We start from the raw sequence: 27,937 nt of genomic DNA, 5'->3' as shown, positions 1-27,937 counted from the left end.
TGTAGATTTTTTTCCTTTTTGGAGTGAGCGGGGGGCGACTTGAGTGGAGCGCGAAGCAAACTGCGTTGAGCGCTGAGCGATAATGAGCGGAGCGGCCTGATGTAGCTTTGAGCGGGGGAGAGGAGGGGTGAACAGTTCCGTGAGCGATGAGCTGAGATTCTCACCGCTCCACTCCGCTCATATGCTCTGGTTACGATGATAAAAATTTTTAGCACATCATGCACAACCAAAGAAACAGTTAGACTGACTTGTAGACACACAGAGATATCAAAAATCAGCACGTCTCTCAACAATGGTGGCAATAATTTATTTATTTATTCATGCAGCAGTGCATGCTGGGAGTTTTATACTATCCTGGAACCCAGCATGCATTGCGACATGAATGTTGATGTCTGTGTGTGTCTGAGTCTTGCAGTAGTTCAAAATGTTTTAATGCAGGATATGATTTCAATATTCTTCAGAATAACTGATTACAGAAACATTGATGGATTTCATGAGGTAGATTAACAGATATATGAAAAATATTAAATAGCCATTAATTTAAAGCTTATACACAGGATGAGATCAGAGAATCATGTCCAAAATGATCATGACATCATCACAACAGCCAAAAACGCCTGATCAACTTCCTCTTGACTTTGTCTTGCCATAACAAATGTGTTTTATAAACTCACAGTTACAGCAGCCAGAGAGAAACTAATGTTATAAAGTCAATGGTCAAGAGACCAACTAAAGCAAATACTGATCTCCATCATGGTGACTAACTTTAATTATATTCAATAAAACATAAAAAACTAAATATCTGTTAATTCTCAACTAATTCTCAACTTTTGTACATGTATAAAATAAATAATGTTAAACTGGTTTGTACACTGGTTTCATACTCAGTGTGGCAGGAAGTCAGTTGTAGTTCTTGTGTTTCTCTTTTTTCTGTTCTTGTCTCTCTGTCCTTCAGTGATTCTGCTTATCAGGTGTTCATCATGTAGGGAATAGTGAATGAGGGTATAGGGTGTGATTTTGAACACAGCCTCAGAGTGTCGACTTTGAGCGCTGTTAATTCACATTATATTCCTGTAGGCTATTTTCTCGAAAACGACAAATATATCAAAGAATGCATTGTTTTCTACGGTAGATTACTGTTTTAATGGAAAATGGTATGATACTGTCAGAATTTGACCTTTTTTTTGACAGATATTATATGATATTTGTGGTTTTAAACCAATCTATTGTATAAAGTGCTGTATAAACAATCATGACATGACTAAACAGGAGTGCCGAATTGCAGAGCTGCATTCTTTACTGCTGATTTCTCATCACTGTGTTTTTGTTGTGTTTGTTATTAAGAGAAAAATGTGCAACACATTTTAACATTCATCTAAATGAATATTAGCAGCGCAATCTCAGCAGCGTCTGCGGCGTTGGGATGTTCACTAACAGTTTACTACTGAGAAGGTATTTCAAACTTCTTATTACCCCTAAGCAAAGAGCGAAAAGGAACTATGCCATTTGCTATCTCAGTTTCTCCACACTCACTTTCAGTTTATTCTTGTTTCAATTTATCATCTTTGTTCTAAACTTAGATGTCTACAGTGTCTTTATGTACAAGGTGTGCAACTTCATTAAAACAATATTTTAATTCTATAACATTAGATCTATTGCTTATTTCACATATTCTTGTCGAAGCTCAAACGCACTGTGTAACAAGAATGAACCTCAGTGGTTCTTGCGGAAGCTCAAACGCGCTGCGTAACACGAGAATGAACCTCAAACTGTGTAACACATTTAAAAAAAAAACTAATTACCCATAAATTCAAAGCTTAAACACAGAAAGAGAACACTGAATCATATGTCCAGCAAATACTGATCTACATCTACAAAAACTTTATTATATTCAATAAAACATCAACAACTAAATATCTGTTAATTCTCAACAAGAACTTTTGTACATGTATGAAAGAAATAATCATAAACTGGTTTGTAAACTGTTTTCACACTCTGTGGCTGGAAGTCAGTTGTAGTTCTTGGGTTTCTCTTTTTTCTGTTCTTGTTTCTCTGTCCATCAGTGATTCTGCTAATCAGGTGTTCATCAGTGTCTGAATTCACTCACTTCTTTTTATTCACACTGTCAAGTGGACAATATTAATGAACTAATGTAGGGAATAGTGACTGAGGGTATAGGGTGTGATTGGTATAACGATTTTGAGCGCTGTTAATTCACATTATACTCCTGCAGGCTATTTTTGTTTTCTACGGTATATTACTGTTTTAATGGAAAATGGTATGAAATTGTCAGAATTTGGCCTTTTTTTACAGCAAGGGTTAACAGTGTGCATAACACGAGAATGAACCTCATTGGTTCTTGCAGAAGATCAAACGTGCTCCGTAACACAAGAATAACTCTCACACATTCTCACACATCAAGCAAGCATGTCTAAGCTTCTGTTTAACATAACTGATGTGTGCGTTGATGAATTTTAGAGTCAATTAAATCTGTCAATCATGTAAAGTGATTAGAGCCCGACCGATATGGATTTTTGGGGGCCGATGCCGATATTAACTCGAAAAGAGCCGATTTGTAAGCCGATATTTTGATTTTGAAAATAAACTGGATATTAGACCCATTTCTTATAAACTGCACTTACACAACATTCAATAGCAAAATATCTGCCTGTTCTATGTATGTGGGCTGTATAAACCATTTTCCAGAAGGGATTATGTTAAAAAAAGCCTTAAACTCAGCCTTACTAAAATAATATAATGCAGTTTAAAAATAAATTATTATTATTTTAAAAATTAACTTGTCACAACAGAACAGAATATATTAAAGTTCTGATAAATATAATGTATATTAAAAATACAAACTTAAGATATGAAACTTAAAGTCCTTTGAACAAAAAAAAATCAACTATTATTATTAATATTGACAGTAATAATAAAAAAAAAAATCAATGATGATGATATTATTATTATTATCATCATCATCATCATTTGTATTATTATTAAACAAGACAAAGGTCACTCCTAATTCTATCCATCTATTCCATCAAGCTACAACAAACCATTTTCAATCATCATTTGCTGCCTGCCTTCTAAAATCTACTACTTAGTGATGCACTAAATACATTATGTGAGGTAATTAACACATGGTTACCGAGTCGATCGTTCCCTGGGATGCGTTTTCATGAAAATCGAATGTAAAGAGTTTTATCTCTAAAAACAGATTAGCTTATAACGCTAGTGTATGGGGCACAGAGTAAGTAAAAGTAAATCGCTAGTTAATACCACTAACAAGGCTCAAAATAGCCTCACTCTAACACGGTAGCATAATGAGGGTCCCTACATGCAAACCGAAGCATTGAGAAATTTGTAAATGTACATACAGTTTAATAAGAAGATACTTTATAAAGACAATACATTATGCGTTTACAGGCATCATCTAGGAAAACAGTCTCGACTAATCGAGTCACGAATGCCGTGCTACGTTAGATTTCACAAACGTAATTCCTATCGACCAGCTCACTTAGCACGCCGTTTGTGGCTCGACTAGTCGAGACTGTTTTCCAAGATGACGAATGGCTGTAAACGCGTAATGTACTGTCTTTATAAAGTATCTTCTTATCAAACTGTCTGTACACTTACAAAGTTCTCAATGCTTCGGTTTGCATGTAGGGACCCTCATTATGCTACCGTGTTAGAGTGAGGCTATTTTGAGCCTTGTTAGTATTAACTAGCGATTTACTTTTACTTACTCTGTGCCCCATACACTAGCGTTATAAGATCATCTGTTTTTAGAGATAAAACTCTTTACATTCGATTTTCATGAAAACGCATCCCAGGGAACGATCGACTTGGTGACCATGTGTTAATTACCCCTACAGTAACGCACACTTGGATTTCACATACGTGTAAAAGAAAAGCTAACTTTTATGCACAGGCTAGGTGATATGTTTGATACTTTTTCTCTATGTCTAAATGTTCACTCCTCGCGTGCCTAACTTACGTTTTACAATGCAGGGACTGGAACAACAGATATGCTAGTTATAAAATCAGTAATCATTACATTATTTATGACCGTCGTCGGGAAAACTCAATTTGCGTATCTACCCCGAATTAATAAAATAAAATAAAATTCTGAATCAAAACTGTAAGGAGACACCAGTAATTTGTTTAGGCTTAGTTTTTAGGGAATTCCAAACCTGCACACATCAACGCACATAACTATAGAACCCGTTCTTAATGCGCATGTGAACGCCATCAGCGTTTCTCACAGGTTCGCGTTTAATGTCTGTATAGAGAGAATGGTGTCGTCTTGGCGGCCCCTAATTTAAAAACAAATGATCGTTGCGACGGAAGCGAATCAATCAAAACTAACTTTAGCTGGAAAATAACTTTATTAAAGAACCGCTATAAAGCCAAAACAATCTCTGTAAAGCTGCTTTGAGACAATCTACATTGTTAAAAGCGCTATATAAATGAAGATGACTTGACTTGACTTTATTTAGGCAGAATAAGTTCGTTGTGATTTCCAAGCTCATTGATGTTAGCAGTCTTCCTTGTAGAGTGCCCTCTGGTGGACAAACTATGCTAATGCAGCGCCAACACTCATAACATGGTTGCAGGGTGTTTCGTCCGCTTTTATTTTATTTTTTAAATATTCATTTATCGGCCGTTATAAATGCAGATACCGATAGTTTGGAAAATGCCTAATATCGGCCGATAATATCGGCCCACCGATATATCGGTCGGGCTCTAAAAGTGATGTCTCTTCAGAAAATTTGGATTAAACTAAATTCAAATAGATCAGTTTCACAATCTCTTTATGAACTTTTTGAAGCATTGAAGTGGTAGCACTGTCAATGGAGGGACAGAAATATCTCAGATTATATTAAAAATGTCTTCATTTCTGTTCTGAAAATGAATGAAAGTCTTACAGGTTTGGAACGATATGAGGGTGAGAAAATAATGACAGAATTTTCATTTTTTGGTAACTAACCCTTTAAAAAAACAAAACGAATCACACCAGACAGGATAATTGTTATATTACTTAACATACTTGAGTTTGTCCAGATGGTTGAGAGTATCAGAGAGCAGCTTCAGTCCTGATTCTCCTGGGTGATTGTAGCTCAGATCCAGCTCTCTCAGGTGTGAAGGGTTTGAACTCAGAGCTGAAGCCAGAGCAGCACAACCTTCCTCTGTCACCAAACACTGAGATAATCTACAACAACAGCAAGTGTCCATGTTAGTGTGCTTCATCTACTGGTGGCCTCTGATTGATTTGAATGAAATCACAGTGTTGTAAAATGTGCAAATTATCAGATACAAATCATCTAAAGGATCTAATTGTAAGTTATAATTTCAAAATAAAAAAATCTATTTTTACCCATAAAATCTAAAAGAATTAACCCTCTGGGGTCGACAGACATACCGGCACCTTTTGATGGATTTTTTCACATAATACAATACTAATTTATGTAATTTATGGTAATATGGTTATACAGCAATACATCATTCGAAACTGTAAAAAGTTTATTTTCATTTGTGTCCACTTGCAATCAAAACAAAACAAACAGGATGTTTTCAGCCGTCTCTGTGAACTTTTTTCCATCAAAAAAGGAAAACAAAATTCTGCAAATATTTGTCACACAGACAAGAGTAATATATCTGTAGATAAATATAAGTGTCTACTTTTAAATTATGCTATTCAAAACGAAAACAAATATTCTCTGTTTATATAATCTGTATAAGAGAGAGAGATGTGACTGTCTCTCATGTCAGCTTCCAGCAAATGTGAACATGCCAACAGACAGTGCACGCTATTCATATGGTAATGATCTGAGGCAATTCATGCAAACAGAGTCAACACCCACATCAACTCAAATGCATCACGTTTCATCAGAATGATCAGATTCATTTACTTTAATTTTGGGATGCGGTGAGAAATAATCCTTGAATAAGAATAATTTCTGAATAAGAATAATTTCAGAATAAGTTTGCCACGATATGTCCTTATGTGGTTATTTTTCACAGACCCTTAAGTACCTCAGTGTGTTGAGTTGACAGTTTAGACTATTCAGTCCAGCACAGAGCAGATTCACTCCTGAATCCTGCAGGCCATTGTTACTCAGGTCCAGCTCTCTCAGGGAGGAGTTTGATGACTGTAGGACTGAAGACACAATTTCACAGCACTGACCAGTGAGCTTACAGTGTGCCAACCTAAACAGGGGAGAAATGAAAAATAAATCATTAAAAAAAGGTTTGTCAAAAGACTCTCTTTTGAGATCAGTGTGCTCAATGTGCCTTTTTGTCCTTCGTTATGTATAATGAAGGACAAATGACACATGTATAATGAAGGACAAACTCATGCTCTGTGAGGTTGGATGGGGACCGTCTCAGGTCACAGACAAGGGACACCCTGGACAGATGGCCAGTCCAGCACAGCGCTCAAATACAGACACATATATTCACATCTATGGACAATTTACTGTCTACCATACACTTACTGGATTGTGGGGAAAACCCACACCAACACAGAGAGAAAATGCATACTCCACGCAGAAAGGCAATTAATTACTTATGCATTATGGCATTTGGAGTATAGATTGATGAGAAAAAAATAAGCATTTCAGAATAAGTTTGCCACGATAACCACAGACCCTCAAGTACCTCAGTATGTTGAGTTGACAGTTTAGACCATTAAGTCCAGCACAGAGCAGCTTCACTCCTGAATCATGCAGTTCATTTTTACTCAGGTCCAGCTCTCTCAGGGAGGAGTTCGATGACTGTAGGACTGAAGACACAATTTCACAGCACTGACCAGTGAGCTTACAGCGTGCCAACCTAAACAGGGGAGAAATGAGAAACAAATCATTAAAAAAAGGTGAATGACTGTTCAAGTCTCTCTTTTAAGATCAGTGTGCTCAATAATGTGCCTTTTTGTCCTTTGTTATGTATATTTGGATTGTGTTGTTCCAAAAAAAAAAAAAAAAAAAAAACACAACCAAAAAGCCATTATTTTAATATTCTCCCATTCAGCTGATAGGGCCATTAAGACCTTATTTTAGGGTCTTACATTTTTTGTTTTCACAAACCACGCACAAACACCATTTTCTCAAAACTACACACTTTTACAAACATGCTGCTCACATTTTACTGTAGCAGAGTTTGTGCTGAATACAGTGTAATCAGACTTTAGCCATGAAAATGTTGGTAAGTAACAGAAATAAGCACAAATGTCAGGGCATGTCAAAACACATCCAGGGCCCAGAAAACAAATCAGACCCCAGAGGGTTAAAATTACTCATATCATAAAATAAGACTTTAATCATATCACCCACCAATAATAGTGTTAAATAATTGTGATTTCAATATTGACCAAAATATTTGTGATTATTTTTGCCATAATCAAGCAGCCCTAATATATATATGTACAGGTGTGTCTAAAAAAAATGTGAATATCGTAAAAAAAAAGTGCAATATTTTTCATCAGTTATTTCATAAAGTGAAAATGTAATATATTCTAGACTAATAATAAACTAAAATGTTTTAAACCTTTGTTTATGTAAATGTCGATAACTACAGACTACAGCTCAAAAAATAAAATAAAAACCCTTTTATCTCAAAATATTAAAATATTTAATTTCGAATGTGATTATATTACCATTCATACAGTATAAATACAGGGTATCTCTCTGTTTAGTTCAGTACTCTCAACCACAATCATGAGGAAGTCTGCTGACTTGACAGCTGTCCAGAAGACGATCATTGACACAAGGAGGGTAAGTCACAAAAGGTCATCACTGAAAGGGCTAGCTTTTCACAGAGCGCTGTATTGAAGCATATTCATGGGAAGTTGACTGGAAGGAAAAAGTGTGGCAGGAAAAGGTGCACAAGCAACAGGGATGACAGCAGCCTTAAGAAGATTGTCAAGCGAAGCCAATTCAAGAACTTGGGAGGGCTTCACAAGGAGTGGACTGAAGCTGGAGTCAGTGCATCAAGAGCCACCACTCACAGACGTCTTCAGGAAATGGGCTACAACTGTCACATTCCTAGTAAAAAGCCACTTCTGAACCAGAGACAACGTCAGAAGCGTCTAAAGAGAAAAAGAACTGGACTGTAGCTCAGTGGTCCAAAGTCCTCTTTTCAGATGAAAGTTAATTTTGCATTTCATTTGGAAGTGTCTGGAGGAAGAGTGGAGAGGCACAGAATCCAACTTGCTTGAAGTCCAAAGTGAAGTGATTCCCTCCAGCAATTTCGTCACGGAAGGGGACGCACGCACTCATAGGAACATCTAAACGCAAGTACACAACCTCCTAATTCTTGCTAAACTGGTGCAAATCTTAAGCAAACAAACTAAGGTTGAATTTCTAGTGGATTGATTCTCTCAGGTTGCGGACAAGAAATAGTGTCTAATGCTAGACATTTGGGACTCCATTCATACTCTGTTAATAACATCACATTCTTCTGTCACTTTTTGAATTAATGTTTGTGTGTTTTCATCAGATTCGTTTGTGTGTATTAGAGTAGTTCAGTAAAGTCTTGTTTGATTTTACAGATATACAAGTGTCTTGTGCCGTGTGCTTACAAGTTACTGCCTTAAACTGTAGATTTTGTTACCTTGCTCATAATCAGTGATCATAATTTTATGATACCATTACCATAGGCCACGGGATAATGTCCAGCATTTATAAAATACCCTTATCTCAATTTATCGGTGGACAAATAGTTGATAAAGTGTTAAATATTAATTCTGAATCATTTGCATATTAATTCGGTTCTTGTTCAATGTAATTCAATCACCCTTTGAGTTATATTGATCCTAGTTCCCTTACACCGCAGAGAAATGTTACGGATGGTTTTATTTCATCCACACGCACTGAAACACAAGCAGTTCTGCACATTCACATTCTTCAGAAGGAACAGAACTTGTCTTAATGTTTTGTCAGCTGGCTTTATTTCTTCAACAGCTTCAAGTTAAACGCACTTTCATGTTTTATACAGTTTCGCGTTTATTTTCACGCACCACTTATCGCAGTCTTTAAATCCATATACATTTGTGCTGTCATTGATGGAAAAATCGGTTTGCTTATAGTAGGACTTGTAACAGTAAAGGAATAACACAAAGTAACCCAAGTATGCGTGATGAATATATGCGTGGTGGCGCAACTGGTAAATCAAGTGAGCTTGTGTCGCAGCGACCCATGTTCAATTCCAGTCAGTAGTGGTTCCTACATTCAATGTACATATATCTGTTCTCATTTTCTCACTGATGATAGGAGAGATAAAATGTCAGTAAAATGCAAATTCTTAAGCTGGGCCATTAGTTATAAAGATTTCTTTATTGTATTTGGAGCGCACTATAATGATGCCATTAGCACACTTCAAGTGTACTTGAAATGCCATTGCAATTTGTTTTAAAAGCACTAAAAGTGTGTTTAATTAGTTGTAAACACAAACCTCAGAAAATTAAGTTGACAGTTTGGACTCCTCAGTCCAATACAGAGCAGTTTCACTCTTGAATCCTGCAGGTGATTGTTACTCAGGTCCAGCTCTCTCAGGGAGGAGTTTGATGACTGTAGAACTGAAGACACAACTTCACAGTGCTGATCTGTGAGATCACAGTCTGCCAAACTGAAAAAAACAAAAAAACAAAGGATATTTGATTAAAAGGCATGCAGGTGTCAAGACCAACTTCATCTATCATTGTGGGGGTATTATGTTCATATTTCAATTCAGTCTATATTATGTTCATTTTTTTTTTCCACTCACAGAGCTTTTCTGCAGTTCCTCAGAGCAGGTAACAGTCTGCTTCGACCCTCTTTAGATGATATGATCTTGTACTTTTTAAGGTCAAACTCATCCATCACCTCCTCTGACATCAGGATCATGTTTGCCAAAGTTGAACATTGTGCAAGAGAAAGACGTTTGTCGTGTGTTCCAGATTTTAAAAATGCCTGCATTTCTTCAACAATAGAATTATTCTTCATCTCAATCAAGCAATGTGACAGATTCATCCATCTTTCAGGGCTGACATTGTTTTTTTGACCTCGTTTGAGGTTGTGGATTATTTTCTTGATGCTCTCTGGGTTGTTCTCTGTGTGAATCAGCAGATCCTGTAAGAGCCTCTGATTGGACTCCAGTGAGATGCCATGAAGGAATCGAAGGAGAAGATCCAGGTGTCCATTTTTACTCTTCAAAGCTTTATTCATTGCTCCTTTCAGAAACACATCCAGAGGAACATTTCCAGACTGAGTTCTGGACTTTCCAGTGAGAAACATTTTCATAACTTCACTGTTCTTGTGTAAATAGCAGAGAAACACATACAGTGCTGCAAAAAACTCCTGAAAGCTCAGATGTACAAAGCTGTAAACCTTCCTGTGATAAATAACAGATTCCTCCCTAAAGATCTCAGTGCAAATCCCAGAATACACTGAGGCGTCAGTGATGTCTATGCCGCTTTCAATCAGGTCCTCCTCATAGAACATCACATTGCCCTTCATCAGCTGATTGAAAGCCAGTTCAGCAAGTTTCACAATCACTTCTCTGTTGGACTGCAGGAGTTTCTCTGGATCTCTCTCTTCATATTTCTGGTTCCTCATACTAGTTTGAATGAGGAGGAAGTGTATGTACATTTCAGTCAGAGTTTGAGGGATTTCTGCACTGTGATCTTGTTTCAGGATGTTTTGAAGCACAGTGGCTGAGATCCAGCAGAAGACGGGTATGTGACACATGATGTGGAGGCTTCTTGCTCTTCTGATGTGTGAGATGATTCTGCTGGCTTGATCCTCATCACTGATTCTCTTCCTGAAATATTCCTCCTTCTGAGGCTCATTGAATCCCTGAATTTCTGTCACACGGTTGATGTATTTGGAGGGGATCTGATTGGCTGCTGCTGGTCTGGTGGTGATCCAGATGAGAGCAGAGGGAAGCAGATCTCCTTTCATGAGGTTTGACATCAACACACCCACTGATGAAGACTCAGTCACATCAGAAACTTTCTCACTGTCTGAAAACATCAGTGTTATTCTGCTTTCATCCAGACCATCAAAGATGAACACAACTGTACATTCATCATAAATCTTTGAGTCCAGATCTTGAAGTTCAGGATGAAAGTCCAGCAGAAGTCTGTGAAGACTGTACTGATGATCTTTAATCAAGTTCAGCTCTCTAAATGGAAGAACAAACATGAAATCTACATCCTGATTGGCTTTTCCCTCGGCCCAGTCCAGAATGAACTTCTGCACAGAGACGGTTTTTCCAATTCCAGCGATGCCTTTAGTAAGAACAGTCTTGATTTTGTCCTTCTTCTCTCTTCTCTTCTCCTCATATCCTAGTTCAGGTGAAGGATCAAAGATGTCATTGCAGTTGATTGGAGTGTCTTGGAGGGTCTTGTAACTTTTCTCCATCTGTAGCACCTCATGTTCTTCATTCACTCCTTCACTCTCTCCCTCTATGATGTACAGCTGTGTGTAAATCCTGTTCAGGAGGGTCTGATTCTCTTGTAGTTTGATTCCCTCAAATAAGCTCTCATACTTGTTCTTCATGCTGGTTTTGTGCTGGTCTTTGACTCTCTGCAGATCATCATGCACTGGCTGGTGAGAGTCGAGCTGCAGGGCTGCTTCTGTGTCATGATGACTGATGTGTTTCTGACAGGAGGAGGATGTGCTGGTCTGACAGGACACATCTCTGATCTGGTCAGCTCTCCCACCACTGAAAACACACAAAACAGAGAGACACAAAAACAAACAGAAAAGACATTTGTGAACAAAGAACAATTATTTTAATATGTTTAATATGAAAATCATACAACATGTAGAAATAAGAGTTTGCCCTTTCAGACAAATTTCTATCTATTGTGGTGTGATATGATTATATGAAATTAATTTACATGTAAATGGCGACAGATGACAGAGACTGCAAACTCAGTTTGTTACTGCATTTCCTAGTTGCACATTAAAATCCCCTTTGCCACAAGTGAGGCATGTGAAAAGTCAGAGAAGATTTTATGTCTAAAGAACCTGCGACCTTTCCTTTAGAAATAGAAAATCACAGATTTGATACTGATCACAGATTTCCTTTTATCTTGATCAGCTGATATGAATCCTGATTTTTAAAAGTGTCATCAACATATGATTGGCAAGTTTAGAGATAATCAGTCTATTCATAGGAAGTTATTATTGGCTGATTTATGGCAGATCGATCAGATTTTCCTTACAAAACTTACATTTATATATTGATATAAAAAATATTGAAATGAGCAGAGATTTTCTGGCACCCTTAGCCATTCGTCACGACAACCAGATTGGGATCCACTGATTTTATTTATTCCTAGCCAGAATTTTCTCGTTTCAGTTTTTATTAAGATTGATCATTTCAGTGCATCACTAATTTAAAAGATAACTGTCAATTAGGGGTGGGAATTGGCAAAAATATGACGATTCGATAATATTGCGATATTTGGGCCACGATTCAATATTATTGCGATTCTTAACATATTGCGATACAGCAACTATTGCAATTCGATTCTGCAATGTATTGCGATTCATGTCCCTCATATTATTCAAAGGCATTACAAAAAAATGAGGAAAATAAGACTGCTCAACTCACTTCAAATGTCACATTTAATTCTGTGAACATTATCTTCTACACATTAACTGAAGTGCAAAAACTTTGTCCTTAAACATTCAGGACAGACCTTATTCTTGTATGTGAATGCTGTTTTACGTGAATATTATGACACAAGTGAAGCACAAAGTTTTGTTTACAAAAGAAAAAATAGGTTAACAATTATTCAATGCAAAAAATAATAGCAATTAAATGATACATCGCAGCCATGGAAACGTTTGGATTCATGACGAATGAGAGAGTTGTGCATGAGCCCATAAATTTAATCTTGTCGGCTTTGAATTCTGGTTGGCGATCTGGTCACCCGATTATCAGCGAATTTAACAATATTCCATTAGTTATTCCATATAGAAGGCTTGAATTGTCTACTTTTAAACTAAACAATTCAAAACGAAAAGAAACTGACTAGCGTACTCTATGCTTAGGCCTATGTAGGTTATTCCGTATGAAGACTCGTCACTGCAAAGATGACGAGTCAGCATCGTCAACTTCATCTTTGCAGCCGACACTGTCACAGAAAACACTAGTTTATTAATAAACAATTAAAATGCCTCCTTGCTATATATTTGACACATTCATAATCATTACTTTTGCCAGTTCTTTGTGACAGCTGTTATGTGCGTTATTGGGAGCATCACCCTCCGGTTACATGAACACCACCGCATCAGCACCGAAAACATGGAGATTTTATTTTAGAGAATAATCACACAACCTATTCGATATTCTATAATTAAACAAACTACTCAAATATTCAAAAATCGTGACCCACCCCTGCATGGAATCTCAATTGTTTCTTTTCCCAAATCTTCACTCACATCTCAACCATTTTCGAAGGGGATTATAAACATTTCTTCCTTGATTCGCTTTTAATTAGGCCTATTATTTTCGTATGCTTTATTGTGGTGAAATATAACGCTATAGGACAGACAGCCTACATTTTTCCTTGTACGGCAAATTCTTTTTAACACAGTTTGCGCTTGTTATTAGACATGCGGCATGTCAAGTTTATTTGTAAAGAGCGTTTCACACGCGCGGGAGATTTAGTTTCGCTTTCTCTTGCAGCACAATATCAAACATAACCTAAATGTCTTGCCCTTGTGGAAGACAAAATTCACTCTTCATACCTTTTACAACAAGTAGCCTAGAAAACATGAAGATATCAGAAAAGAGATTGATGGTCTCTTTCCTGCTCGTGTCCCACATCCCTCTCAAAGCGCAGAGCGGTAGGTTGCCTCACACGTCTTTTTTTTTTTTTATAGATTTAACTTTATTATATTATTTAATTTGCCAATATTTACTGATATTTATTTCAATGCTTTACTCTTTAGTGTGTTTTATCTTTGACGGAATTGCTCAAATAAACACTTTTTGCTCAAATAAACACTACACAATTTCAAAACCCCCAACCACGCACCACCGCCGGTAGCTGGTCCATTACCAAAAAAACTGCCACCGTCACAGCCCTATAGCCCTAAAGTAAAACAGATAATTTTATTATGAAATATTTCAATACTTTGCGCTACTGTATCGATATAATTGTGTGCGCAAAATATCGCGATACTGAACAAAATCGATTTTCCCCAACCACTACTGTCAATATAACACTGATGCAACACATGTAACAAAATAATTCCAGTGTAAATGTAGATCTAACAGGGAAATGTCAGACAGAAGCGTAAGAAAACACTATTTAAGACACTTTAACAAAGTGAAAGGATTCCTTTCTTTGCATCTTGAATTCCACTTGTTACTTGTTATACATGTTAAAGTTCTGAACCTTTGTGCATTCTGTGTTCATGTGTCTCTCACCCTACATGATGATACTCACACAGGGTCAAAGGTCACTGCTCCATCACTGAATTTTGGGGGCTCTTGCCTCTTCATGGACACACAGTTGGATCCTGGAGAAGCTGCTCTCTTTCTATTCCTGTTGTTGAGACTGAGAAAAAAAAACAGAAATATTTTAAATAGTTTATTTGCAGATTTTTTGGGCAACAATACTGTACTTTATAGAGCAGTATGTGTATTATGCATAGTTTTAGAGAAAAACCATGTTTTATTAATGGTAGGGTGAATGGGGCTAAAGGCAGACCGGGGTATAATGTGCGTTTTTGATAATTTTCACAAAGATTTCATGGCCCACTGAATATGTTGTTGTATGAATAACAGACTGATGCAATATATCAAAAGAAAGAACAGACCATTTGCTTTTCAGTTAGTTTGTATGAGTCATTGTTAGTAGTGTAGTTTACCTGGGGTTTTCGTATGTTCCTGGTTTATAACATGCCTTGATCTCGGGTCTGGATTGTTTATGTTTGCCTTTTGTTATTAAATCTGTTTAAGCATTTGGATTGGCCCTGGCCTTATCCTTGCGCACCCGTTACAGTGGGTAAATTTCATAAAGAAAGCAACATTTTGAGCAAAAAGCTGAGAAAGTGACTAGCAGCCTTGTCACCTGACCTGAATACTGTGCGCTGATTCGCTAAAGCGGACTTATCGGGTTGTGTTCACAAACAACAAGAGTGCTTGTCGGTTTCTGCTAAAACGTGAACTTGCGATGCCTTGAGAATCATGGACAATACCGGCTTTTGTGACAAAACGTGTTTAAAGCCCTATTCGGACAGGACTAGTTTAACATGGAGAGGTGGGGTAAAGTAATAATTACCAGAGCTTCTCTGTGATTTTAGTCCCGTCCGAATGTGAATCTCAGTAATCATTACAGATAATGTGAGTAAAGATTATATAATAATAATAATTTGTTACATTTATATAGTGCTTTTCTAGGAACTCAAAGCGCTTCACATATGGAAGGGGGGAATCTCCTCAACCACCACCAATGTGCAGCTGCACCTGGATGATGCGACGGCTGCCATATTGTGCCAGAACGCCCACCACACACCAGCTTACTGGTGGAGAGGAGACAGTGATGAAGCCAATCAGTATATGGGGATGATTAGGAGGCCATGATGGACAGAGGCCAAGGGGCAAATTTGGCCAGGATGCCACGGTTACACCCCTATGGTATTTATTTAAAACCCCTAAAATCCCCACTGTTGCTCTCAAGCCAGCTTTCTTATTCCTGATATGATTGTGTGATTTTAGCTGATTTTTGAGCAGTAGATCTCTCCCCATTTGTCATTTCCTCTCCATCAGAGTAATCAGGCGTTAGATGTACATGACTCATTTCTCAGGCATCTTTAGAGCTCAGTGTTCACCCAAACAAGAGGCACCATCACACACAAAGCCCAATACACCAACTCCCGTCTCAGAAAGAGTCCAAAAAAGAGAAGGAGGGAGAATTAGAGCCGAATGTAAAGATCTTCTGTCTCCCAACCACAAAGCAAATGTTTGAGTCTCCTGCAAGACCTTCCTTTCAACGGTCTATTCTGATCTTTTCACATTTTAATATGAAGAAAAACAAGACAAAGTGGAACGTTCAGTTACTCGTATAAATGTAGCCTATTGTTTACTGTAACTCCCAACAATTGTAAAAGTAGAATATTCTGGCTCTGAGTGCATCAGAAAGATATGTGGCATTATAAATACAGTTTTTATACATAAAAGTTTAGGGGCCCAAACTTCTAGTGCAGGCTGCATGTATTACGTTGTTCAGTTTTTTCATGAAGAACACACTGGAATTTTTAATGACCACAGAGAGTCAGGACCTCGGTTTAACATCTCATTCAAAGGAAAAAGGTCCGGAAAAATGACCTCAGGTAATACTAATCCCGTGCGAATAGACCCGCTGTAAATATATACGTAAATATTTCATCATTTCCTGTTTAAAGGTAGTTTTCCGTGATTTTTCAAGTATGGAAACGCTTGAAAAAGCATTCAGTTGTGTTCTAGACGCTGGGACAAGTCTGGCAAAACTCAAGTTTTTCCACACCATTCAGATCAGAAAGAAGATCGAAAGCACTTGTTAGAGGCACGAAACATCTTTCAGCGTTAAGTAAGTGCCTATTACCAACACAATCCAATCTGAAGTTACTTAATACATCGTTCGACTGGACATAACTGTTATATATATATATATAAAAAGATAGGTTGTTTGCGCACATGATATCAGGAAGCAGCGCACATGAGGACACGACAGGAGGGGGACGGCGGTGTGTAAATCGAGTTACTCCTCCCTTTTCTGCTAGTTTTACTAAGATATCTTATCCCGTGCAAATTGGCCATTAATATTACAGATAGAGATGCATCTCTAATTACAGACGTCCTGTGGTTATTATTACTTTACTCCATCTACTCTTGTAAAGTTAATCCAGTCCAAATAGGGCTTTTGATTCAGAATGTGCTATATGTGGAGGATAACACAGCAGTCAGTTTTTTAACATGCCGTTTATCAGTTTTTGCAAATTAACTCATTTATTAATGGTGAATTAGTCAATTCATTGCTATAAGTTGACTTTCAAAGTTGATGCCTTTTGTCAGTTATAGTTTATTTATTTATGTCTACTTTTTTAAAACGGTCAATAAACTCACAAACACACTGGTGAAGTGAAGCAAAGAAGAAACAAACAATATAGAAGTAAGAATCATAACTACAATGTGTGTGAGTCATTGATGTTTATTATATATTTTGAGGAGCTACTTTAGAATATTTTAACTGGAACGGAGCACTAGTGGAAACTTTTTCATTTTATTTATATTTTTAACACAATTTCTGTGTAAAACTTTATTTTTACTTCTGTTGTTGCTTGCTTCCACTTCAGCAATAAAACCCTACGTGTCTTTTATCAAAAGAGGCCAGTAGTCCAAAGCATTCATGAAATAAAAACCCTTCAAGTTTTTAAATCACCAAATGGAGTTTGAATGTCACCTAGCGGCCATATTGGCTACTGCGCCTAAAACTCCCAGAGCATATTGATAGTTTGAGACAAATTTGAACGACAACTTGGTTGGATTTACCTCTTTGACTTGCAGTTTTAGGGTGACCAGGCACAGGTTTTATATTAATAGAAAATAAAAATAAATGTAAAGCAGCAGATTAAGTTCAGCATCCATTTAAGTTTGGATATGTAATTTTCCAGTCTATGTTTAAGAATAGGGTCGCCAGGTAAGAGGCGAATGAGGCTAACTAGTTATCTGGATTCTAAGACTATCATCTATAAACATATTAAATTTAGATACATATTTTATATAGCCTTTTTACCCTTTATTTTAACAACTATTTGTGCGGCCATACACACACTTGTGTTTGTGTGTTATTGCCAGTGTTGTAGTTTTTAATGGCGATGAATCTAATCTAATCTAATCTAATCTAATCTAATCTAATATAATATAATATAATATAATATAATATAATATAATATAATATAATTAGGGCTGGTCCGAATACCATTTTTTGAGCTTCGAAGCTTCGGTAGTAATGAACATCGAATATTCAAAGCTTCGGAGAGAGGGGGCTGAACATATTATTCTCTCTAATAAAGGCAGTATTCTCGGTGTCTGTCTGTCCGTTTGCATTTTTATTATTTTGAGAACCGTTCATCCAATCGACAGTTTCGCATTTGGTGCAATATAGATGGAGACGCGACACATTCAGAATTAATAAACTTTTAGTAAACTACAGAACAGGCCTTGTGCTCTGAGAACGGACACTGCACTAGTGATATAAAACGCACACACACAGGTCTGTTAAATTAAGCAATACTTTTAAGGTAGTCTAATATTTTTCTGACTAACAAATTACTTACACAGTAAAGGTCATACACTAGGGCTGCACGATATGAGGAAAAGCTGCGATGTGCGATAACATTGTTTAATATTGCGATGACGATATGACTTGCGATAAATATTCAAATGTGAATGTTAGCTATACCTAACAACAATTTTTTAAATAGACATTGTAAAATAGAATATACTGTTCCCATGTCGTAGTGCTTTAATAGGTTATTTGCGTGATAGCTCAAACGTTTATTACCTGCCTGGATTACGCAATTTAGCGGACAGTGTGTGTGTGTGTGTGTGTGTGTGTGTGTGTGTGTGTGTGTGTGAGTGCGCGAGTGAGTGAGCCTGAGTGAGCCGGAGTGAGCGAGGGACAGTGAGAGGTCTGTGTGTGTGTGTGTGTGTGTGTGTGTGTGTGTGTGTGTGTGTGTGTGTGTGTGTGTGTGTGTGTGTGTGTGTGTGTGTGTGTGTGTGTGTGTGTGTGTGTGTGTGTGTGTGTGTGTGTGTGCGCGCGCGCGAGTGAGCAAGGGACAGTGTGTGTGTGCGAGTGAATGTGTGCGTGTGACGGTGACGGCACGCGATGACTGGTCGGAAAGCAACGTGTAGTCTGACATGTTTCTTGTCCATGACATGACAAGATTTTAGGAGTCAAAATTGTGTAATCTGACACCGTGACTATCATAACAGACACAAAAATCTTGTAATCTGAACCAGGTGTTATTCATCGTGTCAGGCTGTCTGTTGCGATGTGTTCATCGCGCGAGTTCATATCGCGATGACGATGAAAATTCAATGTATCGTTCAGCCCTATCATACACACTCCGCTGTTCTGCGCTCTAGCCAGAGAACACTCCCGTTGCAGGAACACTTTAGGCATCAGTTCTAGTTCTAGCATGCATGCGTTTTCCGCGTGGCTCAACCCGCGCCTGGGACGCGTGTCTCACGCAGGCAGTGTGCAAACTCCATCCTGTTAACATGGGAGCCGAAATAAAAACTGACACGCCATGCAGCTGAGACGCTCACGCCACGCAGCCAGTGTGTCGCCGGCCTTATTCAAGCGCGAATGAGAACCGTTTCGCGGGGGATCCCAGATGTGCAAAAAAATTTATGTCAAATTTTCAAATCGAATACCAACCCACCGAACGAATTTTCGAATATTCGGGTCCAGCCCTAAATATAATATAATATAATATAATATAATATAATATAATATAATATAATATAATATAATATAATATATCTTGTCTAGAGCGTCAGCAGAATATGGACCGGCCCTGAACTTCATGTTACTCACGCAGGGTCAGAGGTCACAGCAGGTCCATCACTGAATTTAGGGGGATCCATCATGGATCTGTTACTCTTCATGGACACACAGCTGAATCCTGAAGATGGTCCATCACTGAATTTAGGGGGATCCATCATGGATCTGTTACTCTTCATGGACACACAGCTGAATCCTGAAGATGGTCCATCACTGAATTTAGGGGGATCCATCATGGATCTGTTACTCTTCATGGACACACAGCTGAATCCTGAAGATGGTCCATCACTGAATTTAGGGGGATCCATCATGGATCTGTTACTCTTCATGGACACACAGCTGAATCCTGGAGATGGTCCATCACTGAATTTAGGGGGATCCATCATGGATCTGTTACTCTTCATGGACACACAGCTGAATCCTGAAGATGGTCCATCACTGAATTTAGGGGGATCCATCATGGATCTGTTACTCTTCATGGACACACAGCTGAATCCTGGAGATGGTCCATCACTGAATTTAGGGGGATCCATCATGGATCTGTTACTCTTCATGGACACACAGCTGAATCCTGGAGATGGTCCATCACTGAATTTAGGGGGATCCATCATGGATCTGTTACTCTTCATGGACACACAGCTGGATACTGGAGATGCTGCTCTCTGAGTGTGAACAGACGCCTCCTCCTCGCTCTCCTCACACACACTCATTTTACAGGTCTGGTTCTCCTCCTCTCTCATTTTACAGGAAGTTTGCTCCTTCTCTTCCTCCTTGATGAGAGACTTGATTTCAGACCTGTATGTGGACAGAAAACAACTGAATTTTGACACATTTTATTTAAATGGCATTTATTTCACTTTAACTTAACGTCAACAGTCTTTCTCCAGTTACTGTAAATAATGTTGATTTGTAGAGCAACATGTCGGCCACTTTCAAACACGGCAGCCTCGTTTAAACACTTGATTCACCTTTACTTTAATGACACTGCTGAACTCTTGAAAGTGTTTTTCAAAATCCGTTTTTCCTCTCACATTAAGCAAATATGATGTTATTTTTACGTGTTTATGTGATTATCCTGCGACTACACTTCCTTTCCCCAGTCTTACTGAACACACATTACAATATAGATTATTTAAATAATTAAATAGTTTAAAGTCAACTAAAGATTTCAACATGAAACTAAAATTATCCTGTTGTTAAAAAAAATAAGTGCAAGTAAAAAAATTTCGGCCATTTAATGAATGTTACTGACGTGTAATATCAGGAAAGTAACTTTCAACTTTATCATGTATTTGAGTTCGAGTTCGTCATAAGGTCTGTTGAGACGCAAATACTCTATTGATATTACAGCTATGAAAAGTTTAACGAACTTACTGTGTAATGTGAAGAGATTGCTGATTTTCTATCCTCTGAAATGGTGTCTTTACAGTCATCGACTGCTTATATCACCACTGTGTTAAACTGAATCACGATCCACCGTGATAATCTTGCGCTGGCCAGTGTTACACTCACTTATTCTGACACCTACTGGCGTGCGTCTGTGCAGCATCACGCAAAAATAAAGGTTTACAGTAACGGACGTGACTTAATACGTTATTCGTAGTGACCCATGATAGATTTATTTCGTGTCTTTCCTAGAATGGGCAGTTTGTGACTTTTGCGAGATAAACAGCATAAAGTAGCACTGTCTGGTATTACAAAACATTCAGTGGCACATACCAATCAAATACAGACGTGACACAAATAACACGTTTGAAAAAAATATGAATGCACTTTAATTCGTTTAATTGATATTTTTAAATATCACCAAATTAGGCTATTTATTTAGGATTTTGTGCCACAATTACGTCAGTAGGCTATAGGTGTTCGATTAATCTGTCAGTCACTACTGGAGGTGTCGCAACACGGTGACATGTTCCACGACTCAGTGTCAGTCAGGTGTCGTGTCAGTGTCAGTGTGTCGCGATGTCAGTGACACATGCCACTATCCACCACTGGCACATGGCAATAATATCAGTGACACATGCCACTATCCACCACTGGCACATGGCACTGAAGACCGGATGTGCCACCGGATGTGCCAATATGCATACTAGTGACATGTGCCATCGGTCTTTATCAGACACGTGGGTTTGTTGTGTGTGACGTCACAGCGGCACCATTTTTGAGGTATCGCTACTGACTGAGAATTAAAGAGATAGATAACTAATAAGATAACTATCTAGATAATAAGTAAATACAGACCCTTTCCAAAAACATAGAATATCATGGAAAAGTTTATTTATTTCCATAATTCCATTCAAAACGTTAAACTTCCATAGATTATAGATTCAGGGCCCACAACTTAAACGATTTCAAGTATTTAGTTGTTTATTTGTACATAATTTGGTCTTCCAGCTCATAAAACCCACGAAAACATGATTTCAGAAAATTAGAATATTACATGAAATCACACAGTAATTACACAGTGATACCATGGTCATTGAACCAGGTTTTGGTTATTTTGGCAGTGTGGGCAGGTGCAGATCCTGCTGGGAAATGAAGGAAGCATGAAGTGCTCTGAAAATGTCCTGGTAGACGGCTGCGTTGACTCTGGATTTAATAAAGCACAGTGGACCAAAGTCCTCTTTTCTGATGAGAGCAAATTTTGCATCTCATTTGGAAACCAAGGTCCCAGAGTCTGGAGGAAGAATGGAGAGGCACACAATCCAAGATGCTTGAAGTCCAGTGTGAAGTTTCCACAGTCTGTGTTGGTTTGGGGAGCCATGTCATCGGCTGGTGTTGGTCCACTGTGCTGTCCACTCAATGCAGCCCTCTACCAGGATTTGCACCATGTAATATTCAAATTTTTTGAAATCCTGTTTTCGTGGGTTTCATGTTTAAATAAATGTGTTTTTGCTAAATATATGACATATGTCATTACTTCTCCTTGTTTGTGAATAAAACTTCAACACAGAATCAGTTGCTCTTTTTTTTAATTATTATTAAAAATTAAACTACTCTCATGATTTACTTTTATCTTTGATATTAACAGTAAATGTGCAAATTACTACATAGTCTATTATTTTATCCACTAAATAAATGTCATTAAAATGCGAACATTTTAATTGTTATGGAAAGCCTGTAGAACTAAAACATGTCCTTGTGAAAGTACTGCAGGTTTGCTCATTTCACAACTTGACCAGTTTAATATCTCCATATCTCCACTGTTTTAAACTGAATCACGATTCACCGTGCAAAATAATTAAAAATTTTTATGTTTTGTCATTTTCAAAACTAAATGCATCGTTTTTGATGGGAAAGGCTTGGCAATGTTTTTTGATACTATGAGAAAAATAATAGCACTTCACTTTAGGATTTACATTATTATTATTACATTATATTAATATATAATATACATTATTCATTCACAAAGAAAATTGGTGTCCTTAAAGGTTGGATTTTTCCTATTTTTTTTAATTAAGGCATTAAGTTCAATTTCCAAAAAATGATTTTTTATTCCTCTTTTTAGTCAACTTTAGCATGGGTGTCTAAACTTATGCATAGCACTGTAATTGTTGTGGTAAGCTTGTAGAATTGAACTAAAACCTTATGAAAGTGCTGCAGGGTTGCTAATTTCACCATCTCACCACGATCCTAACCATATACAGGGGGCATGGCCACCAGTTTGAGAACCACTAGGTGTTTGGTGTTTTAAGCCCCCAACGGCGCCTTCCAGGTATGGGGGATGGGTAGGTTTAAGGTTGAGGGTAGGGTTAGCTGCCTCTAAGGAGCCATTGGGGGCTTAAAACACCATCGAGCGAACCACTATTAGGTTAAAATATATGTTAATGGACTTCACAATTATATTACACAATGGAGGTGTGAACTAGAAATTCAATATTTTTTTAAGATATTACATAAGAATGGGGTTGTCATGCCACTATCTTATATCGTTTGATTCTTTATGGATTAATAGGCAATATTCTAATGTTCCAAATATAATTGCGTTCTACTAATTCAGCAATAAACAATCAATATTTGACTAAAACTTGTCTATTAATACCTATTTGCGTGAACTTTAACTTAGAAATTGTTAGACTGGTGCCCCGCCTCTTATTCTCAACCCTCTTACTTTATGCCGTATGCGGTATTGTGTTGGGAAAACTGGAAGGAACATCGTGCTTTGCGAGTTACCCATCGCTTGTTGGTGAATGGTGTGTAGCACAGTTTGCTTTGCCGATTGCTAGACGTGATTGGCAAACGGTTTGCCAGAATATGGGTCACTGAACACACATTATAATATATAAAAATAAAATAAAAACGTTAAAGGGGGGGTACAATGGTGTTTCATGTATTCAGGGTTGTTTACATTATTAAAGAAATGGATTCTCATGCTAAACATGGCCAAAGTTTAAAAAAAAAATCTTTTGGACGAATAACGGAGAATTTCTGTGCCGAAAATCTTACTTCTGGTTTGGTACAAGTTTCGGCTGGTTTTTTTCGATCGTGGATCTAATGACGTAGACGAGAGTGGAACTCCTTATATGAGCATTTCTCTCGGAAAAGCGTGCCCGCGCACACGTCGACCAGAGGAGAGCGAGACCGCGCACATCAACGCGCTTCAACAGGAAATCATCGGCAGCGCTGCACAGGATTTGTTCAATGTCTCCAAAGTGTGATTTTGGATGTGAGGGAAAGCTTACCGCGTTCAGCTTCCCAAAGAACCCAGCGTTACATGAACAGTGGATGCAGTTTGTTTTTCCGGGGCAGCAACGGAGTGTAGCAAGTGCGGTTGTGTGTGGTCATTTCAGTGACAAATGTTTTATTAATAAGGCCCAGGTCGACGCTGGATTTGCACATCGTTTGCTATTAAAACGTGGAGCGGTCCCAGTGATAAAAGACCCCATTCATGTAAGTACAACTGGATCAGATTTCTGTATTTTGCTGGAAATCGGCACATAAGTGAATGTTGACTCTATAGCTCCGCCCACGGCACGCCTCCAGGAGCTCGGCTTTTTCCGGAGAGAATCGGAAAGCTGTATTTTCCTTTTATAAATATGATAAAACTAAAGATTTTTTAGAAATATGAAGGATGCACTACTACTCTATAGGTACTCAAGATTAACATGAGATTAGGTGAAACTGTGTATGTTATGTACCCTTTAAAAGTCAACCGAAGATTTCAACATTAAACTGATATTCTCCTGTGTAAGTGTAAGTTCAGCCATGTTACAGTTAACGTATACTTCTTCCTTTAACAGGAGAATATTATTATCGGAAGTTTACTTAATAGTTTGTCGATTATTGCATTAGTGTGCACTACTACTACTGGCTTTGTTCCTTTTTACACTGAAATGACAAATTAAACACAGGTATTACTTTTACCAACCATGACCCGTTTATATGCCATGTTCTGGTAGTTGATGTAATTTTTTACTCCAGTGGGACCACAGACTCTGACAAATTTGGCAAGCCACAGTAAATAACTCCAATCTTATCAATCAGTGTCAGAGTGACTCGCCTGGTTTTGTTGCCATGTGTTCGATGGGCATGATGGCCCTACTTTGCAAAATCTGATATTTCCTTCTAACCAATCCAATAACCCTTTCCACATGAATACACACATTAGCTATTTTTCTAGTTTCTTCCACCTCGTATGACAGCTGTCTCTTCCCCTTTGTGAATGCAGGTATCTGTAGTGAAGACGTAGGTAAAGTTGGTTTTATATTCGCACATTCGCGGACTTCCGCGTTCAATAACTCGTGAACTAAACGTTGTTGCTACAGAAAACACCTATCACATATAACTACAGATAAAACACCAGAAGCTACAACATAATTTTCCTCAAAACGATCTTTCCTTCGCATTAGACAAAATACATTGATCTCTATGCGCATGCTTCTATGAACCATCTGCAAAGTGAAAACCCGAAGGAAAGCTCGCTTTGAGGAAGATTTAAATATTAAAACAAAGTTATATAATATTTAAAAAAAAGTTATTTGTGAAATAACAATATTCAGCTCACGAGATATTGAACGCGGAACTCCGCCAATATGCAAATATAAAACCAACTTTACCCAAGTGTAGTGAAGCACAGTAGCATCCTAATATTATTTTTATAATCTAGTTGTGTTCAGTGGCGCAGTGAGACTGGGGAAAGAAGTGTAGTCGCAGGATAATCACATACAAATATAAGTGTCACTTTCAAACACAGCGTTTAAACACTGGATTCACCTTCACTTTAATGACACTGCTGAACTCTTGCAGGTGTTTTTCACAATCCGTTTTTCGTCTCGCATTAAGCAGAAATATGATGTTATTTTTACGCGTTTATGAGATTATCCTGCGACTAGGCCGACACTTTCTTTTCCCAGTCTTACTGCGTCACTGAACACACATAGATTAAAAAAATAATTAAATTGTTTAAAGTCAACCGAAAATTTCAACATTAAACTAATATTCTCCTGTTAAAGGAAAAAGTAAGTGCAAGTTTAACCATTTTCAGCCATTTTATGAGTGTTACAGTTGACGTGTCGTGAAGTAGGCCTATTACTAAAGCAACTTTCCACTTTATCATGTGTTTGAGTTTGAGTTCGTCATAAGGTCTGTTGAGACGCAAATACTCTATCGATATTACAGCTATGAAAAGTTTAACGAACTTACTGTCACATCATGAGAATAGATTGCTGCTTTTCTATCTTCCGAAATGTCGTCTTTACAGTCATCGACTGCTTTCGGTTTCACCGTGAGACGAGTAAACACCCAGCAGCTCCTCTCCTCCTTCTTCTTCTTGTTACTATTTAACGGCGGTTGGCATCCAGCTTAATGGTGCATTTCCGCCACCTTCTGCTCCGGAGTGTGAACCAGAAAATAGGTTTACAGACTAAATCCCCCTTCCCCACTCACACACACACACTTCCCAGTCATTCTGCAAAACAATAATAATAATAATACTTATTATAATCATGACAACAACAATATTTATACTTTTAACCCTCAATACTACATTTCTTCATATCCTATTAAACACCCCTATTTCTCTTAAGAAAGTCATAAGAATTCTAGTCTGAACCCTATCACTGCTCAATAGCCCTTTTAATGTCATGTTCTGAACTCCCATCTCCCTCAACTTATTCCTCATCATCACTCTCTGAGCTCCATATCTACTACATCTCAAAACAATATGCTCTACTGACTCCTCTTCCTGGCATCCATCACATAGTCCAGTATTATGTTTCCCTATCAATTTAAGCGTTTTATTTAATAAACAATGTCCCAATCTTAATCTAGATATCACCATTTCTTCTCTCCTATTTCCACTTCCAACCCTTGTATCTTTAACGTCCCTTTGAATTTGATATAAGTGTCTCCCTTTCCCCTCTCTATCCCAACTTTCTTGCCACTTTTGATTTCTCCTCTCCTCCTCCTTCTTCTTTTGTTTTTTATGGCGGTTGGCAAACCAACTTAACGGTGCATTACCGCCACCGACTGGGCTTCTTCTTCTTCTTCAGTGAATTTTATTGGCAGCTTGCAATCTTTGTGCATTACCGCCATCTACAGGATTGAGGTGTGATCACATTGGGAAATCATAAATAAATGTGCATATATATATATATATATATATATATATATATAAAAAAAAAAAAAAAAAAAAAAAAGGAGATCAGAGCCCAAGCTTCAGCTAGCGCTGCGTGTTCAGCTCCTCCAGCTTCAACCTCAGCTCAAACCTCCAGAAAAATAAATAAATAAATAAATAAATAAATAAACAAATAAATAAATAAACTAAAGTCTTCTTGCTAATTGTGTTTCTTTTAGAAATTCTATCACTGCTTTGGTTGTAGACTGTGTTCCAGGTAGACTCAACAAGTTGCTCAAAGTAACAGAGTTATTTGTTACCCTCTTAAATATTTCTCTCTCTTCAGAGTACTGCCTACATGTCAGAAGTACATGCTTCACGGTTTCTGTTTCCGTACAATATGGGCACAATCCTGTCTCATGTTTCCCTATTGTGTGTAAGCCACTATTCAGTCCTGTATGTCCTAACCTTAGCCTGGTGAACCAGGTTTCCTCCTGTCGTGAAAGTGAGCTGATCATTTTAACTGTTATATTCTGTTGAATACTATATAAGTGCCTACCTTTTTCCCCCTTATCCCATTTATCTTGCCAGAGTTTATGAATACCATCTTTAATTATTGTTTTCAATTCTGATTTGCTGAGTGGAACCTGTACTTCTACTTGTATGGAGCTAGAAGAGTCTCAATAAAGATAAATGCACAAACTGCATTCACATATGCACACACAGGATACACAAATGCACACACATGATTCATAAATACACACACAGGATACACAAATGCGCACAAAATTCACAAATGCACACACAGAATTTAAAAAGCACAG

At 37.7% G+C, this 27,937-nt stretch overlaps 1 protein-coding gene across 2 annotated transcripts in view; it reads right to left on the bottom strand.

Annotated features, from left to right (window-relative positions):
- Nucleotides 1-26,335, bottom strand: part of LOC308687935 (uncharacterized protein) — a 40,800-nt gene extending 14,465 nt beyond the window's left edge. For both annotated transcript variants that reach the window (XM_081360753.1, XM_081360754.1), the window contains exons 1-8: nt 26,201-26,335; nt 19,589-20,350; nt 14,450-14,560; nt 9,766-11,706; nt 9,454-9,627; nt 6,664-6,837; nt 6,040-6,213; nt 5,054-5,215 (exon numbers count right to left, since the gene is read on the bottom strand). In XM_081360753.1, coding sequence (XP_081216879.1) covers nt 5,054-5,215; nt 6,040-6,213; nt 6,664-6,837; nt 9,454-9,627; nt 9,766-11,706; nt 14,450-14,560; nt 19,589-20,295 — 3,443 coding nt within the window. In that variant the 5' untranslated portion in view covers nt 20,296-20,350; nt 26,201-26,335. The remainder of the gene's footprint in view (nt 1-5,053; nt 5,216-6,039; nt 6,214-6,663; nt 6,838-9,453; nt 9,628-9,765; nt 11,707-14,449; nt 14,561-19,588; nt 20,351-26,200) is intronic.
- Nucleotides 26,336-27,937: the final 1,602 nt, after the last annotated feature.

Source organism: Scardinius erythrophthalmus (genome assembly GCF_964197995.2).
Source record: "Scardinius erythrophthalmus genome assembly, chromosome: 1".
Taxonomy (NCBI): domain Eukaryota; kingdom Metazoa; phylum Chordata; class Actinopteri; order Cypriniformes; family Leuciscidae; genus Scardinius; species Scardinius erythrophthalmus.
The sequence above is the reverse complement of the archived record's forward strand: the minus strand, read 5'-3'. Positions and strand labels throughout refer to the sequence as shown.